This window comes from Uloborus diversus, chromosome 3 (assembly GCF_026930045.1).
Source record: "Uloborus diversus isolate 005 chromosome 3, Udiv.v.3.1, whole genome shotgun sequence".
In the NCBI taxonomy this organism is placed as follows: domain Eukaryota; kingdom Metazoa; phylum Arthropoda; class Arachnida; order Araneae; family Uloboridae; genus Uloborus; species Uloborus diversus.
Window position 1 is genome coordinate 56,270,110 of NC_072733.1, and position 19,646 is coordinate 56,289,755.

The 19,646-nt window shown below is 33.6% G+C and overlaps 1 protein-coding gene across 1 annotated transcript in view; it reads left to right on the forward strand.

The window, feature by feature from the left end:
* The first annotated feature begins 239 nt into the window (after nt 1-239).
* LOC129218347 (uncharacterized) overlaps nt 240-19,646 on the forward strand; it is a 142,733-nt gene continuing 123,326 nt past the window's right edge. Inside the window, exons 1-2 of the mRNA XM_054852592.1 lie at nt 240-1,158; nt 10,157-10,255. Coding sequence (XP_054708567.1) covers nt 682-1,158; nt 10,157-10,255 — 576 coding nt within the window. The 5' untranslated portion in view covers nt 240-681. The remainder of the gene's footprint in view (nt 1,159-10,156; nt 10,256-19,646) is intronic.

Sequence of the window (19,646 nt, forward strand, 5' to 3'; positions counted from 1 at the left end):
TAAAAAAAAATATATCATGTGTAAGGGAGGCAAAACACTCAGATTGTAGTCCTCATCAAAAACAAACCTGTGCAATTAAGCACCAAAAGAAAAGAAACAAACATTTGTCCGGTTTCCGCTGCAGTACAGTCACGTGTCAACTCATCTAACTGGTCACTTGTCAGCCGGCATCCTAGTTGTGTTGACTCCGGAACCAGCCAGCCGGCAGCGGAGTCTTGGCCGTTTGTTTACATTATTCAAACAAAACTTAATCACTTTAGAGAAAGGGAGTATAAGCCTCAAAAACTCGTCAAAAGAAGATGAATTTTGAGCAAAATTAAGGGCAGTCTGTTCGAATAGAATAAGTCTGGAACTTGGAGTCGAGAAATGGATTTATCTTATAAATAAACAAATGGGCATGCAAACAAATTTTTAGTTGAACGGAAAGCGAAGGAAAATTTCTAACGTGTAATCTATATTGTTGAAAATGCATTTCAACAAAAGAATTTGTCTTCATGAGTTGTCGAGTGGAAGTAAAGCATCAAATGTGTGCGAGGGAAGCTTTTACAATATAATTGATTACGATTTTGATCTCTCTTGAAATTTAACTAGGATTAGCTTTATTGTTCAACTCAGTATTTAAAAATGTTACTGAAATATTGACTATTTCAATGATAAAAAAGTGTTGTAACAAAGGGAACAATGCAATGTGTAATATTATCCTCATGGGATTTTATCATGGGCCCTCAGATTGAAAAACTCTGGGTACAAGCTTCTGATAAGAATATTAACTTTTCTAAGGTTCCAGATGACATTCTATCTGATTACAACACCTCGAAGCATTTTAAATGTGTGGGTGATTCTAATAGTGCTTTTTATAAGTTTGACATGAAAACGTTTTGCATGATGTGTGGACAATTATTGCTTGGTGAAGTAGATTTGTACAAAACGTATCAAGGAAATGCCTCCAGATTTTATCTGACGGGAAATAAAATTTTAGTTAGTGTTTTCTTTCAAATGAAGTCGTGGCTTCATTCTGAAAATTTAAAGAAAACTGAAGATGCAAGCTTATGCTTTGGTGCCATATTTAAACATGAAGTATTGCAATTTGTGCTGAATAAGCATTCAGTTATTGATAATTACTTGAGAAAAATGTCCTTTCTAATGCAAAATTGTCAGGTATGTTTCCTTCTTCCAGGTTTTTTTTTTTAAATTAAATGTTAGTCAGATGTTTATCTCAATTATGCAATTGTTCATGATAATGATAATGTTTTAATCTCTCTTTCTAAGAGCATTGGTTTAATTTCCACAGCTCTAGGGTCTATTTTGGGTCTCAAAATGAACCCTTTGTAAAGTTCAAACAAACCCTTTGCAAAATTCCTGATTTACAATAATGGATTCCTCAAAAAAAAAAAAAAAAAAAGGCAATTGCCCTTGAAGCTGTCCTGCTTATTTAGTTTCTTTCATTTACGGTAACTGATACTGTTTGTACTATTTTAACTAATTGAAGAAGTAAGTTTTGCTTATTACCTCTGTAAAACAATGACCCCTAGTTCTGTCATGCCTAAAACTTAGTCTCTGAATGTTTCTTATTTTAGTAAATTAAACTAACTGAATAATGTCCCCTATGGACTTTTTTGGCTATGCATATTAATCATGCATTTAAGCTCCAGACTATGCATATTAAGCATTTGCATCCCTGAATTGTTATCTAAGTAGTCTAAGGAAAGTTGTAATTGTAATCTAAGGAAAGTCTGTTTACTTACTTTGTAGTGCTTCTTTTTTACCTTTTACAATAAGTTATCTTTTGTAAGAGGAGGAGACCAAAGGTGCAGGACAGCATACTTCAAATGAGATATTCTATCACATTTCTGTATAAAAGTGGAAGATCTCTTTTTTTAGAACTATGCAAAATAAATGTACTCTATTGATAAAAACCAGTTTGTTATTTTGTAACCATGTTTAAAAAAAAACATACTGCTATCTAAGTCAAACTTTACGTATGCATCATAATATTATCCAATAAGCCAGTCAATGTTTGAAAATAAAATTATTGATTTAAAAAATTATAGGCTAATTTTTAAATTTATTTCTTACTTTAAGACGAACAATCTCGGAAACAGCTTCTATGAATATTCATCATTTGTATTATGAGTTCTTCAAATAATATACTAAATTTTCAGAGTGTTTCAGTACCAAACAATTCATTCATAGATTACTTAAAATAGGATTCAGCAGATTACCATTCAATGGAGTGACTGTAACAGCAGGGATGAAGTTATTAGGGCTCGATTGATGACAATTTTCGACCGATTGGCCGATGGTTCAAAGACTGCCGATAGCCGATTATTTTTGTTCCAAATCGCCGATGGAAACACCTAACTAAAGACGGCCGAAATGTATGTTTCAAACATTTTTTAAGGAACAAAAAAGTATTCAGTACAGTGTAGAAATTGGTGACAAGTCATATATTAAAAAGATGGATGGATAAATAAATATAATAATTAGGCAACTGACTAGTGATGTGGATTGGGTAAATACCCAGTGGGTAGGTAAATATTTTTTGGGTATTTACCCTGGTATTTACCCAAGGCCTGGGTAAATACCCAAAAACTGGGTATTTTACAAAAAAATGCAAAAAGTGAATGGGATTTTTTTTTTTTAAATCTAAATATGAAATAATTGGTAAAACTGATACATACATATGTATTACACTGTTTCTAATATTTTTTATTGAAAGACTTGATGAAATTATGAAAGAAACATATTGTGTAAACCAAAGAATCTTTCTTTTCAATGTCATAATTGTAGAAAATATTTGCATTTTTTTGTAACCAGTTAAGCTTTTTACTTTTTATAGAATGGCTTTTTATATCTAAAATTTGGCTATCAACATTGATTAGGCATATCCAAAACACTTAATATGAATATCATATTAGATTGCTAAGTTATTTCACACAATAATTCTTTAAATATGTGATCAAAATACAATTTTTGGGCAAAAATTTATTGTTTTGTATATTGTTGGTTATACAAGGTGGCTACTGAAAATAATACAATGGTTTTTTCTAGGCCGCTTTTATTGCTCGAAGTATAATCAAACTACTTGGTTTAGGTGAGGGGGGACCCTAAGGGTTTTCTGGAAAACCAGTCTCAGGGTTCTCCGAGTTGTGGAAGTGGCCAGACGTAAGTTAATGTCAGCCTCACTGTCACGGAAAAAATGGTACACGATTAAGTTTTGTTGTTTAACCAACAAAATTTCTTGAGGAGACTAACAAAATGATTCCTGAGTCTCAAGGGTGCCCATATGCAAAATTTTAGGAGGGGGCTCAGATATTTTCCACATAAATTAGCAGGATATTTCTTCACAGAAACGGATTTCAGTTCCGATTAGAGCTATTAAAATTGACATTTTTAATAACTTATTCAATTATAACTGGAAAAGAAATGTTTTAACATTTTTGCAAAGAAAAAAGTACTAAAAGCAATGATATGCTAATTTCATAGAGGGGGCTTAAGCCTCCACTTGCCCCCCTGTATTGGCGCCCATGGTTGGGCTTACAAGGACTCTTCTCTGCCCTATTCAGAAATTTTGAGGTGGTTAAAGACCCTCTAAAGAGGGCCGGGAAGAAGTTCAAGATGAACAACGCTCTAGGCGGCCGTCAACCAGCAAAACCGACAACAATGTGGCTTGTGTTCCTCAATTGTTGTACTTTGACCCTCGATTGACTATCAAGATGGTTGCAAATGAACTGAACATGTCGTCTACTGCTGTGTTTTGCATTACTCGAGATTTAGCAATGAGAAAAGTGTGAGGCAAGTTTGTGCCAAAGCACCTTGCCATAACGAGCTGCGAGTCCGCCAGTTCCTGGCTAAACACAGGTGAAAACGCTGTCCCAGCCCCCTATAGTCCTGACGTTCTCCCAAGACTTCTTTTTGTTCCCTCGGATTAAGACAGGCCTGAAATGAATCCATTTTTCATCCCTAGAAGAGATCCAAACAGCCATGATGAAGACTTTAGGGGAATTCCCCAAAAATGCATTTCAGGGCACTTACAAGTCATGGCAGAGACGATGGAAGAGATGTGCAGAAGCCCAAGGACATTACTTTGAAGAATTTAAGTGTTTGTGCAAATCTGTTCAATAAATTACTTTAAAAAAAATTGTTTTACTTTTGGAATAGACCCTGTAGTGAAATACATACAGAAAAGTATTTTAGTTGAATATAAATTTTCGAAATAAATACCCAGGTAAATACCCATTTTGGGTATTTACCCTGGGTATTTAACTCTAAAAATAAATACCCAGGTATTTTACATCACTACAACTGACACATTTATATTTCTTATTTTTTCAATAAAAATATTATGTTGAAAATCCCAGCAAAGTAGAGAAAAATACATGGGCCGCAGAAATATGTTTTTAACGGGAAAAAAGATAACAGAGAACAAGAAACGGATTTAAAGTATTGTAATGAAAAGTCACACCATTACACTAGTAGCTAATATTTTTCAATGACAAAAACAGACGAAAAACCTAACTTTAACTAGAGATTTATAGTGTTTCAACGTATAAAACTTATAGGGATAGAAATCTAAAATATTACTTTCGAAAAATATAATTTTAAATGTTGTTGGAACAACTTGAGGAAGTTTTACCACAAAATTTTTGTTAAAAATAAATAAAAATAGGGACGTATCTAAGAAGGGAGAAGAGAAGCGATCCTTGAAGTTAATCCTTTCCTTGGTGGTCCCAATCGTGAACTGAAATTTCATTTTCGAAACTAGTTTTGAGAAATTGCAGCGGTTGAATACCCCATCTTTTTTTCTGAAGTTACCAAGGATGACCTACAATCACGTTTTCAAGACTACAACTTCGAAAAAATTCGGTCACAAAGCCCCGTAACCCTATACTGTACGCCACCATTCCGAAAATCATATAAAATTAAGTTTTCGGAGCTTCAATTAAAAACTGACATACTAGGAGAGTCTCTGAGATATTAACACCTACCAAAAGATGGCATACAATCGCATTTATAAGCCTTCTGTTAAAAAGAAAATAAATCCGGGGGAACGTTCCCAAACTCCCCCTCACAACATCATTAAAGTTCTTCTAAAAATATTTAGGAGTTCAATTTTTAAACATTACTACTAACCAGTGGCGGCTCGTGCTTTGAAAAAGTGAGGGGGCCAGATCATGGTTGCATCCCCCCTCCTCTAATTTTTGAAAGAAAAAAAAAGAATTCTTTTAAAAAATAATTTTTTAATATAAACTTTCTTAAAATAATTATTTTTTCTTAAAATAATTATTTATGTATAATAAATAAAATTAAATTTGTTTTAAACACAGGATAAACTACAAAATACTTAAACTACTAAGTAAATCACGATAGGTATTAATAATATCATGTTTTTGTCCATGATTGCTGGCAGGGTGGTGTACTCTCACTCCCTGACTTTCAAAAATAAAATTTAATTAATTTGATAGGGAAAAGCTACAAATACATCACGAAATTTTTTTAATCTCACGTACTTATGTCCAGTACGCTTTCCGGCGCTGCAGTACTCCTCCCTTGCAGCACCGGTAGGAGGCTGCAAAGGAGGACTTCGGAGGAGGAAGGGAGGGGGGATAACTTTCACTCCCCCTTTCTGTTCAAAATAAATTTTAAAAAGCAATATTAATCTAATATATTTAATAGAAATATTATTTTTAATCTTTTAATAACTAATTATTTTGAATGAGTAAAATTTTATTTTAAGCAAGGCCAAATTACAAAAGTGCAAAAATATTGTGATCAGAGAAATGTGGTAAAATTATTAATTAATTAACTTTAACGAAGATGAAAATACATCTCAGTATTAGCTTTAAAATTAATAAAATATGACTAAACTAAATTTAAAAAAAAAAACCCTAAAAATAAATAAATTTCAAAACTAATAAAAAACTCTTAGCGATTAACATGTGGTCACATTGTTGTCACATTTTCTTTAACACAACATGAGCAGTAATTTAAAACAAGTAATAATTTCTGTGTGACAATGGGAAGACATTTTTTGAATTAAAAAAATTTTCTTGTAGCTTTTCGTAGATGCACACACGTACATACAATCACAACACACACAGTAGCGCAACTAGATAATAATTTTTATGGGGATGGGGTCACAATAGGGAAAAAATGTCATCAATTTGATTCATTTCATTTGCTCATCAAATCTCTCAATTTTGAAACTTGTAGTTTTAAAAACGCAATTTTAGATGGTCTTTGGTGATGTTAGGAGAAAGAATGGTAAAGGGGACTCCGCGGAAATGTGTAGAAATTGGAGCCTTAAAACGTGGTTATAGCCCATAAGGGATGGAGCTTCGGTACTCTCCCTGATTGTTTTTTTTCTTTCTTTTTTTAAAAAAATATATAGAGATTAATTCCTCCTCCCACTTCAATTTTTCGAAATTGCAGTTCCAAAAACGTAATTGTAGACAAACTTTAAAAAGATTTTTATAGGAAGGGGCTCTCCCCTAGTGTTTTTTTCAAAATTGAAGTCCTTATATCGGTCTGAAGAAAAAAAAATCTTCGTTTAATCCTCGGATAATACGATGCAGAAAAATGAGGTTTTGATTTAACATAAAATTTTAGCAATTAAATTAAAAAATACCTTTTGAGATTTTTTCTGAACTAATATAAAAAATAATTTCTTTGCTTAATTGTTATTATAGTACACTAATTACTTGAAGACAAAGTCAAGAAAGGAGCAAACCGGCTAATCTTGTACAAATGAAGGCATCTTTTACGGTATATTGTTCATTTTACACAGCCTGAATCATGTCATGAATCCTGCTGTAAATATTGAGGTTCAATGCGTTGGTGTTGAGGGAAAAATTACAGATAACTTTTGAAACATTTTTTTAAACAGATATTCCGCGGATTGTACGCAGGAAAATACGGTACAAACTTTTTTTTTAATTTCAAGCCCGGATGCACGAAAAAAAAGGAAAATAAATAAAAAGTTATAAATTATTGTGTGAAAAAAGTGAGGGGGCCTCGGCCCCCTCTGCTCCTCCCACGAGACGCCACTGCTATTAACTTCAGATATCCTCTAAAATTGTGTTTTGAAGCTTCCATTTTGAAAGATTGCTATGGGAGGGACGTTGAATTCAAACCCTTCTTTTAACATTTTTAAAAGCTTATAATCACGTTTTTATAACTTCTATTTTAAAAGATTTACTTTGGAGAGCGAGCCCTACTAACTCTATTGAAGATCTTCGAAAACTTTCTATAACTTCAGTTTTTCGAAAATTGCTTCGAACCTGTCCCTGAACCTCACGCTCGCCTTCTGCTTTCGCCATCAAAGCTGGGGCCAACAATTGCATTTTTAAGACTTTAATATCAAAGGCTTTGCTGGGGAGGGGCATCCACTGAGCATCTTTCGCCACCAACATCACTGAAGGTCTTCTTTTTAAGACTTCAAATTTTTAAAATTTCTGTTGAAGGTTCCTTTAACTCCTTCCCTCCCCCTAACATCATCAGATATTGCCTGAAGTTGCACGTTTCAAGTGTTGTTATCAAAAAATTGCAGCATCGGAAGAGTGCCGAAATCCTATCCTTCCCTAACGTTTCCAAAGATGGTTTGTGATTGTATTTTAAAAACAAACTGGAAATAATAATAATAACAGTAATAAATCATAAGTACAAATAAAACTTTCATTTATGAATACCTCTATAACTATTCATCACAGCACAAAAAGTAATTCTATGTACACACTATACTACAACAGCTGTTATACCAAACGCAGAGCTTTTTAAAACAGTATATTGAACGTGAATATACTTAGTGAATACGCTACATATTGTTAAACACCATTAATAGCGGATAATTATCTTTTGGCTAAATGATTTAGAGTTATCTGAAAGATAAAATGGGCTTGGAAAAAAAAGCATTTATAAGTGTTTAAATTTTTTTTAAACATTCAATAATATTAGAATTCCGAAAATTAAATTTCTTTTTCTTTAATAGCTCATTTTAATATCTGTGGAGAAATGATTTTCTTAATTAGTTCATATCATTATAATCAGGGGGGGGGGGAAGTTGAAGATAGAATTTCAGGAAATGTATTTTTTTTTTCCTCTTCAGTTTTCATTCCTAAAGAAAAGAAAAGACTGCAGTGAAAATAAAATTAAAACATGCAACCATTTTTTTAGGCCACCAGTTATAAAATTACAGATAAGTATTTCAGAGAAAAAATTAGCCTAATTTTTAGGTCTTAAAAGCAAGGAAGAAAGTTATTACTTTTAGGATTTTAATCATCATGCAAACACTGAATTCAGCATTTCCTTCACTGTAGTTACAATTGAGCTTTTACTGCAGTTAAAGTCTTTAATTAAGGGCCCAAATTGTATGTCAGAATATGCAAGTGTTTATTTGTATAGTGTTAGGTTAAAAAGGGTAAGCTAAAATTGGAAAACTATTGAGGTTCTCGATTTCTGTTTGCGAAAAAAGGTTTCTGAGATTTTGTCTCACGACATCGGTTGATCCTCCAAATTTGAGCCTCGTTTTTCGAACTAAATTGCTTGATTCACATACGAAAACAGACTAATTATTTCAATTTTAGAGCATAAAATTCTCAAAACTCTGATCAAAGTGAGTGTTTGGTTAGTGGGGCTGTGTGCCATGTTGTGAAAACATTGGTAGTGATCCGAAACTTGACATATTTCCGAAGTTCAAAACTGGTGTTGGTCAGGTTGTTGCCTGATTTCGGGCCCCATGATGTTCTTACTTTTAATTATGCAGTACAAAGTAAATGAATAAGAATTTGATTTTTCCCCCGAAAAACACATCGGCATTTAGATGCTTTTCAGGGCCGATAAGCCGGTGTTTTCTCCAAGTTAACATCGGGCCGATGCCGATGGCTAAGTTTTTGAACCATCGGCACCAATGCATCAGTTGAACCCTAGAATGTATGCCACATAGGTTGTGGCATAGCTGTAAAAGATGTTGATGCGGTTTTTGCAACAGATGGAAGGTTTCAAATGTAAAACACCCTACTTTATCTTTAGGCTCATCGGTCCACGGATTGATGCGCCCTCCTGCCTATGCGCACTCAAGTCTGAACACCTTTTTTTATTAATTTTTTTTTTATTTTTTTAAATTTTTTTAAAAATTTTTTGTTGCAACTTTCTTTTCTTTTTTTTTTTTGCTTTAACAAGGCTGTGCAACTTCACTTTGCGTTTTTTTCTATTCTTTAAACCCATAAACCTGTGTCACATCGTTTTTCATTCTTTCTTTTTTTCTTTACTTTTTTTAACTCTTTTTTGCACCTTTTTTTTTTCTAATTGCACCTTTTTTTTGGGCCCTTTGGAGGCCAAGGTTTGTGCACTCTTGCAGGACTCAGTCCGCCCCTGTTTACATTAATTTAACCACTTTGTATTGATATTGGTATGATATGACACAATCTCACTTCATGCTGGCACATAGTTGTCCTCTTGGAAGCAAAAGGTTCTGATGCAAAAAATTGGGGGAAATAATGTTTGCACTTCTATGAAAGAAAAATATCATTTATAAAACCTTTTACTGAAGCAAATAAAGCAAACTATATGTAGAAGCATTAGTAATGTTCTGCCTTTAGAAGGTCAGCAGTACTGTCTGACCACCAATGAAATGGAAAGGCTAAGGTTCAGTTTACAGATAGAAATGGACCAGTCTATTTGTTTTCAGGGATGTTGACTTTTGAAGCATGTGTATTAGCCACTAAATTAAGCAGAGTCTCATTGAAATAAACGAATCACATGCATCAAATTTTTATTTTCTCCCTCATGCATACAAACTCATCTTAACTGGGTGTTTGCCAACTCCATAGTATCTGTAGGCATACAAAATCAGCAATCCCCCCCCCCCCTTTTTTTACATTTTTGTCTTCTATTTTACTTTAGCTTTATTGCGCAAGTTTTCTTACTTGTTTTCTGCTGAAAATGATGCACAAAAAGAGCCTTATTCCATTATTTTACTTTAGTGTTTTTGGAGAATCAAAATTGTGTTGGTTCAAGTAGCTTTAAAACTCACTTGCTGATGGCAATATTGTTTAACAAACGTTTATTTTATTACTTTTCATCCAATGTGTGTCTTTTTGGTGTGATTTTTATTGTTATGTAGTGTTCATGCTTTAATATATGTCTTTTAATTTTGAAGCAATCAATGGACTTTCCTGTTGAACAAATTTCTGCGATGGTGAATGAATTATCATTAGTACTTGATTCGTTGGCTCACTACAGTATAAGTAAAATGAAGGTAACAACATGTTTTGCTTGTTATTTAAAAGGTGTTACTGTTTTATCATTAAATATTGAATTAAGTGCATTCTAATTTCCTTCTGCCTTTTTTTTTTGTGTATATTGTCACTCTATTGTATGACTGACATGGTCCGTAATTGGATGTTATATAGCTCATATAAAAGCCAAATATTTACTGCCAAATAGGCAAAGAAAATATGCTAACTAACTTTCATCCTAGAAATCTCTCTAAATGTCTTTTAATTTCACTTCAAAGCTTAAACCTGTGATTTTGCTCCACGTTCCCTTACATTATGTGCAATGTAATTCATTATGTACAAATTGGTTTCCCTAGTATCATTTATAACCACATGAAAATAAGTCTTGTAAATAATGCTAATATGTAATTTTTTAATTAATAAAAGTATTTTCTCTTCATTTTATGCTTTGCTTCAAAAAATATTAAAATGTCTCAAATGCTAATAGAACAATTCATGTATAGTTTGACTACTGCACAGAAAAACCAATCGTGTCTCAAATATACAGTAGACTGTCTCTATTCTGAAAAGTCATGGGACAAAACAAAAGTGCTCAGATTATGGGGGTGTTTATTATAGAGGGAGACTGGACAATGCATGTATATGTATTCTAATTCGTTAGTGGACTATGTTCAGTACTTTGCCCAGTGAGCTGTACAATAACTGAGGTAGATTTATTGAATTTTAGATTGGGGTGGCTAGTGCAATGTCTAATTCAACTCAGTAGGACGTAAGCTTTTGCGTTAATTTATTTCTTTTTTAGTTTAAAAAGTTGAATGTAACATTCAACAACAAAACATTACAATACAGCTATTGGTACAATACTTGAAAAAAAAAAAAGTTATTTTTAATTTGTTTTTGCATTGTGTGTCCTCATGCAAGGTATGTGCTATCTTCCAAGTGAAAATGTTTAGAGATTTCAGCCTCATTTTACTTAAAGGTAATCATACTTTAATGGTCTTGAACAGGCCCGTGCCCAGATTTTCATAAAGGGAGGGGTTTAAATCTTACCAAGGGGGGGATTCAACCCCTCACAAACTTTAGTTTTACAACAAATTGCCGATCCCAATACAACGTTTGTACACCTGTAAGGACTGCTGTACCCCCCCCCCCTTCCTAGAAAGATAATTCTGGCTGCACAAGTGACGAAAGTATTCCTTTATTTTACAGGTTCACTTTGATAAAACCTTTGTTTCTTTTTAATTAAATACGTTTACTGTGCGGTATACTGCAAAAAGTATTAAACACTCTCTACAAATTATTTTAATAATTATAGTATTTTATAATGTAGAATGTATATCAGGTTTTATGCTCTGATATAGTGCTTAATTAACTAAACAAGAGCTTATTGCAGATGAATATTACATAACCTAACATAATCAACTAGTATCTTCATAGCTACAACATATGCTAAATTCATCACAACCTCCTTACAATAAGCAATATTAATGCTTTGCATTGGTAGATCATTCAGCGGTTCTTCCACCATAGTTTTTCCAAAATATTCAGTTGGTAAAGCTGTAACAGTTGTTAAATTGCAGAAAAACTTCGGAGAAAGTAAAAAGAAGAAAAAAAAAGTTCCACGCCAACTTTCACATTAAAGTTAATTTCAGTCAAATATAGATTTTGTTCATTTGACTTTTTTTTTTCCCCAATGGGAGGGGTTTAACCCCGAAAACCCTCCCCTTGGACACGGCTCTGGTCTTGAAAACAACTTGATACAATGGTTGGATTCTTAGAATATAATTCAGTGGTAGAAATTTCAGGTTCATATTGCTCAGCTGAATGATTTCATGTGATGCAGTAATATCCAGGAAAATAATTTTCTTCTTCCTCTATCCATTTTCTCTTTAATGCCATTCAATCAGTGATAAAATCATAAATGTATTTTAGGCTTTCCAATTTTATTCATAGGAATTCCCAAGTACCGATTGTGAACATGTTCAGTATATAGAGAGGTGATAATTGAAGGAGATATAAAATAGTGTTCTTATACTGAGGTGTTCAGAGTACAGAGAGGTCAGCCTATGTTAAATCTATGGAGTTTCATCGGGATCTTCAAAATGTGTTCAGAATATTGGGGTGTTCACATTAGAGAGTATTCAGATAGAGGGAATCCACTGTATACAAATGTACAGTGTCTTATGTAGTATGGCATACATTTGTATTTGTAGAAAGAGTGATTATCTCTCTCCTCCTACATACACAAATGTAGGAGAGTGGTTGTCTCTCACTCTAAATTTAGGATTGGAATGTCGCTTCATAATTCAATTAACTTGGATGTCTTAAACATGCATTTAAAGGAAAAAAAATTTCTATTCTTTAACTTAAGGTGGACCTTATTGGTTGAGATTGACTTGTGTTAATGGTAGAGGAAGGTGGGGCACCTTAGGACACTTTTTACATAAGGATTTTTAGAAATTAAGTTTTCTAATCAATTTTCAACAAAAATAAAAAACATGTAATTTAGACATTTTTGCTACAATTAAATTTTATTTTACTCCATCATTTGATCAAATTAAATTTTCAGTAAAAACAATTAAATAGTCATTAGAATGTCCCAACCTGCCCTACTAGGTGGGGTACCTTGAAACACTAGCAAAAAAACTAAAATGAATAAAAAATACTAATTGATTAAAAAAATTTTATTTACAAACTTACAGCCTAACAAATTTTATTAGGTTCCATATTCATTTTTAATTGACTTATTGATATTCATTGATATTCATTTTTAATTGAGTTCTTTTACTCAATCCATATATTTTAGCAGCCTCTCTAATTGAAATCTTATTGGTAAGAATATTTTCTGCTGCTGTTTCAAGAACAGAAGCCCTTTTCTCAATTTTAGTTCATTTAAACCTTTATTGAATTTATTAAGTACAATGAAATAAGCTTTTTTTCTGTTCTGTGCACTGGTGGGAGTGTCCCAACCTTACCCATTTAAGTTGTTATTATATATCAACTTTTTAAAAGCTAGGCTTAGCAGTGCATTACATTTTTTAACCTTTAAATTATTATGAAAGGATGTGTTTTAATACCCACATGCTCTGATTTAAGTTAGTTCGTTTCTTACCTGAAAATTTTAATAAGGAAACCACCCATTCATATAATTCTGTGGCTCATCTGTTAATGTGAGGACTTCCTAAGTACACTGAAGAGTAGATCCTGCTGTCATCTATGATGTCTTAAGAGAACTAATTTCTGTTTATAAAATTAAAGCTGAAATTTATGGTGTCTCAAGTTGCCCCACCCTCCTCTATGTCGACCAGTAGTGGCTTGCCAGTATGGGCTGGATGGGCTGTGCCCTCCCAGGAAAACTGTAAATAATAGATTGTAATAAATAGATTTTTCCCCTAAAAATATTTTTTGTGTTTCAGTTTAAAACTGGAACAAAGTAGAGCAGAAAACATTTTTTTCTCTGTACATTGTTAATCAGTCAGATAAAAATATAAACTATCTGCACAGACAACTCAAAACTATCTGCAAGCTAATAATTGTCTATGACGTGAAAGGGGGGTGGGAAGGAAGAGCTCAGATTCCAAATTTTTTTATAATTTTGATCATAAGAAATAAATACATTTCGTAAAAGTTAGATTGTCTAAAATAACGTTTTAAAGCACTAAATTCCAAGTAATTGAAGGTATCCTGCTTATTATTTACAGATAAGTTGTTAAAAAAGGAGTAAAAATAATGAGGTGTGGATTATACACTGTTGCAGATTATCTGTTTTCCCCCCTTCTTCCTCCTCCCCCTCTTTCATCATATTGGCAACGCATTGGAATTCAATTTACAGTAGTATTTACCAATAGCGACGGTGTCCATAGCCTGTAAAGTTGTTTATTTTTCATAGCTTGAGTTCACTCTAACTCGATTCAGGCTATGTAAAATAAACAACCATACAGTCATAGTAAAAGCAGTCTCCATTTGCACTAGACTAGACCAGGGGTTCTCGAACTGCATGCCGTGCCACCCTGGAGTGCCATAGGAAGAGGTGAGGGGTGCCGCGTTATCAGTGTATACATATGTTAGGTGGTTTTGCCAAATGATGTCAAAAAGACCAATAAGGCTACCCCCCCCCCCCCCTTTCCTGATGTAGCATAGTAAAAATTTGCTATATGGTGACTTCATCGTCATCAGATAGCCTAACTGATGATGAAGCGTTATCAACTTGCAATTTTTAATAACCAGACAAAAGTATAGCAAAAGTTATTCTAGAAAAGCTGTGTAAAAACGACCTGATCTTATTTTGCTGCACACTTTGCTTCTACATTGTTCATTGTAGTTTACTAGCATAAATAAAAATTCTTTATTCTTCTTTTAACTTAATTTATGTAGTTGAGTAATTCACAAGATTAATGTGGCTGTGTACCACACTTTTTCCTGTTATTTCATAACCTAGAAAAGTAGATTAATGGTTGTTAAGGCCGTGGTTAGCCTTCTTAGCATTTCAGTGTCCTTAAAATATGACACTGGATTATCGGGTGGAGGATATGATTAAATGCTGCACATATATGCACAAATTGTACGCATAAGTGACAAACCCCCCCCCCCCCCCCCCCCGCAGAAAATAATGAATTATCAGTTGCCCCGATTACAACGATTGATCTTTCTCTTTTCTATGGAAGTAAACAGATTTTTGGTAATGTTCTTGAAGTTATCCATTGTGGTTTAATATATATTGAAATTAAAGATTCTTTCATTTTGTTTCAGTTTGGCGGTACTTTTTGGGGTTTTCGTCTTTAATTCTACATGAAGTAATCTTTGCCGAGATTTTTCCTGATTAGGATCCATTTTCATAAGGCTAAATCCCTTTTCTTTTCTAAAACTGCTGAAAAACATAATTGATACTTAAGTTTTCACTTGGTTTTATTTATTTTTTTTAGTTTTTATGAGTTGTCAGCCATCTGATGTTCTGATGAATATGCAAAAACCGAAGCAATTGAATCATAATGGAGCGAGATTTTAGGTTTTGAACCTTACGGTAGCCTTATTTGGAAAACTTAAGCACTTATCTCAAAAAATAGAGATGGGGGCTTATTATGAGCACTTCGGCTTCGACTTCGGGAAGCTAGAAATCTCACCTTTCTCATACCGAACGAAGTCGTTAGTCGTATTACGAACTGCAAGTGAGAAGCATACTCACAGTGGGAAAGACTTGCCATTCGGGAAAAAAATATGACATCGTTTTGTAGGCGTGGTGTAAGATGAACCAATAAGGGATTGCAGCGTGAAAATTTGAAATGGGCTTGTTTCTATGCGTTCTCATTTCATATGGATTTTGTGAATTTTAATAGTGGCTTTGTTTCTTTTTTCCACCACATGTTAAACATTTTTTTAATAACTAATGAAATTTCAAAAATAATTAGAGATGAAAAATTTCCGGAAATTTCGCGGCGGTGTGAGAAAAAACAAACTTTTGAATTAAAATGAAAAAATTGATTTTTTTTTAAATTTAAAATCTATTAATTGATATATTTTATCAGAAAACGTTTAAAATTTTCAATATTTGAAGGTGTATGCAATCCATGGTATTTTTTTTCTTTCAAACAGATATATACATAAAACTTTTGCTATTAAATTAAATTCGCCACTAGCTTTCTTTGTTCTAACTATCAGAGATTATCTAAATTAGACAAATTACACAGTGTAGCAAGAAAAAAAAATCAAAATGCTTCTGACATAATTCTCTCTGATTCTTATGTAAAATGAGCCCCGGAATTCAAATTTGACCACAGTTTTCTCCCTACATGTCCCATTTTTTAGAAATGGTGCCCCCCCCCCTCCAATTTTTTTTTTCCGTTTTCGGCAGTTTAATAGCCATTATTTTTATTTGGAGGGAAAGGAAGCATAAAATTAGCCATTGATACTCTTCTGAAGGTCTAGAGAGGTGCCAGGTTCCAAAGTATGAACATTTAGACGAAGTCAAGAGACTCACAGTGGTATTTCCCCTAAAATATTTCAAAAATCATCAAAACCTATATTTTTTGTCTAGGAGGTTTGTTTTGCAATTTTTTCATTTATTTTGCAACCTAAAACTTGAGTGTAGAGCTTACTCCTGTGAGCTCCATGTCCGAAAATTTTTTTACGAAGCCAAAAAATTAAACCAAGTGAAAAAAAAAGGAAGCATCGCATTTTTTCCAGAGTTGCATCGCAGATCTTTAGTAAATAAACTTCCTGTATTATTCAACTTGCATTTCCAGATATACAAATACAAATACAAAAGTGAGGACCAGCAACAGGCTCTGGGCCCAGCTAGACTGGTCCTAGTCAATTTACAATCCCCAGTGAAGATCAATGGCCCTCTTAAAATTGTCTACTCCTTTGCTCATTACCACTGCTTCCGGTAAGCTGTTCCAAGGTTCCACTACCCTGCTAAAATAATAATTTTTCCTAATATCCATGTTAGCCAGAGATTTAAATAGCTTAAAACAATAAACCCTTGTCCTGTTTTCAGTGCTTAACTTTAGCCTCATAATATCTTTCATTTTAATAAATTTAAACAACTGAATCATGTCCCCTCAGTATCTTCTTTGCTCAAGACTGAACATTTTTATCATTATAAGCCTGTAATCGTAGTCTAAATGAGAAAGTCCATTTATTAGCCTTGTAGCCCGCCTTTGAACCCTTTCCAATACATTAATATCTTTCTTAAGATAAGGAGACCAAAACTGAACAGCATACTCCAAATGGGGTCTTACCAAACTTCTATATAAGGGCAGAAGAACTTCTTTAGATTTATTTGAAATAGATCTATTGATAAACCCAAGCATCTTATTGGCTTTGTTGCTAGCAATGCTGCACTGTTGGCTAAACTTTAAATCCTGACTTATTAGGACCCCCAGATCAGTAACTTTGTCTGCCTGACTAATGACTGAACCTTGCAAATAATAACTTGTACACTTATTTCCATGCCCTAAATGTAGCACTTGGCATTTCCCAACATTAACAGCCATACCCCATTTATCAGCCCACTCCGTAATATGATCTAGATCCTCTTGCAGCTGATTTGCTTGTTCTTCATTTTCTACAGTCCCCATAACTTTGACATCATCAGCAAAACAATTCATGTTCCCAGAAATATTTTTGTGAATATCGTTCATAAAGACAATGAACAAAACAGGCCCTAACACTGATCCTTGAGGAACCCCGCTTAAGACCTCACTCCAATTAGAATAATTTCCCCTTACAACTACTCTTTGTTTCCTTCCGGTCAGCCAATTTTTTACCCAAATGAAAATTTTCCCTCCTATTCCTATATCAGCTAATTTGCTAAGTAGAGCAACATGCGGTACCTTATCGAAAGCTTTTTGAAAATCAATGTAAACAACATCTACAGGCTTCTTATTGTCCAAAGCCATGGTAACTTTGTCATAGAAATGTAATAAATTAGTTGCACAAGATTTACCTTTCCTAAAACCGTACTGAAAACTAGTCAATAGATTATTAGTCTCTAGAAAATTTACTATCTTAATTTTCATCAATGTTTCAAAAATTTTGCAAACCACCGAAGTTAGACTCACAGGTCTATAATTTCCCGCACTCCCTTTAGACCCTTTCTTGAAGAGCGGTGTAATGTTAGCCAGCTTCCAGTCCTCTGGCACTGTCCCCGAATTATAAGAAGCATTGAAAATGTTTGCGATTACATCTGCTAATTCCTCTGCACATTCAACTAAAATTTTCGGATAAATATTATCTGGCCCCGGAGCCTTAGTCTCTTTAATTTTTTTCAAATGAAGTAAAACGTCATCCCTGGAAAATACAAAGTCCTCAAGCTGTACTATAGCTTGTGTCTTGTTGGTGTCAGCTGTTGAGATACAGTTATCGTTAAAAACACTCAAAAAAAAGTTATTAAGAACATTAGCAATATCACTATCGTCCTGAATTAAAATTCTGTTCTCATCAACCAGTGGCCCAATATGACTATTTCGAACTTTCCCCGATTTAGCGTATGCAAAAAACCTCTTGGGATTCCTGTTTATGTTATCTGCCAGTCTTTGCTCCAACTCTCTTTTCTGAATCCGTACCAAATACTTAAATTTACGCCTTGCCTTACAATATTGGAGCCTATCTGCACTGTGACCTGTTTCTCTAAACCTATGAAAAGGAGCTTGCTTGTAATTTAGAGCGTCTTTAGTTTCCTTGGAGAACCACATTGGCCAAATTTTAGTGTTGACACCCTTTCTCTTAAAAGGAACATGATCCCTAACCGTATTCGCTAGATTTTCCTTAAACTCTGCCCACTGAAGATTCACATTGCTGTTGTCCAATCCAGAAGAAAAAACTGCTTTCAAACTCTGCCAAAGTGCCACAAAGTCAGTATTTCTGAAATTTTGCACAAACCTAAAATTCTCTACTTTGTGCATATCAAATTTAATCCCAAACCTAATACTGTTGTGGTCACTGTTGAAAGGTTGTGTAAAGCAGAGATTCAGACAGCTGAACATAAACAAATACGTTTAATACGAAACATGGGGACACACATACAACAAGACATAGAGAAAGTAGTGAAGCCCAATAAACAAGACTGCGGCTCTTTAAATAGAATAGAGGGCAGATTTTCAGCATCCAATGATGTTTCTTAAATAGCAATAAGCTTTCTCCAAAGTCCGATGGTGGATGAAAGAAGTGATTTTGCAAACTCCGTGGAAAGCTGCAAATGTCTCTTCCAATAAGATATAAGCACAGTTCTTTCTTTTAAACCAATGGAGAAAGCGATTACATTCAACACCCGCCCTTAATTGCTTATTACTAAACAACACAATGACATAAGTTCATGCAATTTAAATTTAGGAAGAGCCTTAGTAAACATATCAGCAATTTGTTTATCAGTAGAAACATATTCAATATATATATTTTCAACATTTAAAATATTTCTAATAAACTTTAACTTAACATCAATATGTTTCAATCTACCAGAACTATTTTCATTAGTTATACATTTGATTGCAGACTGATTATCTTCATATATGACAATGTTATTTACAGTAAGAAATTCACATGCAATATTTTTATAATACACTAGATCTATTAAAGACTTACCAACTGCGAGTACCTCAGCTTCAGTAGAAGAAACAGCTATTGAACTTTGTTTCTTCACGCTCCATAAAATTGGACACTTTTTATAAAAAATAACGTAACCTGAAAGTGATTTGCGATCATGCGGATCTGATGCCCAATCTGAATCAACATACATAGATAAATCAACATTAGAGTCACAACACTTACTATACACAATTTTATAATCTGATGTACCTTTTAAATATCGCAGAATTCTTTTAAGTCCATTCCAAGCCGATTCTGTTGGATTCTCCTGCAATTGACTGAGACAGTTCACAGCAAACAGTATATCGGGTCGTGTTGTCATCGCCAGAG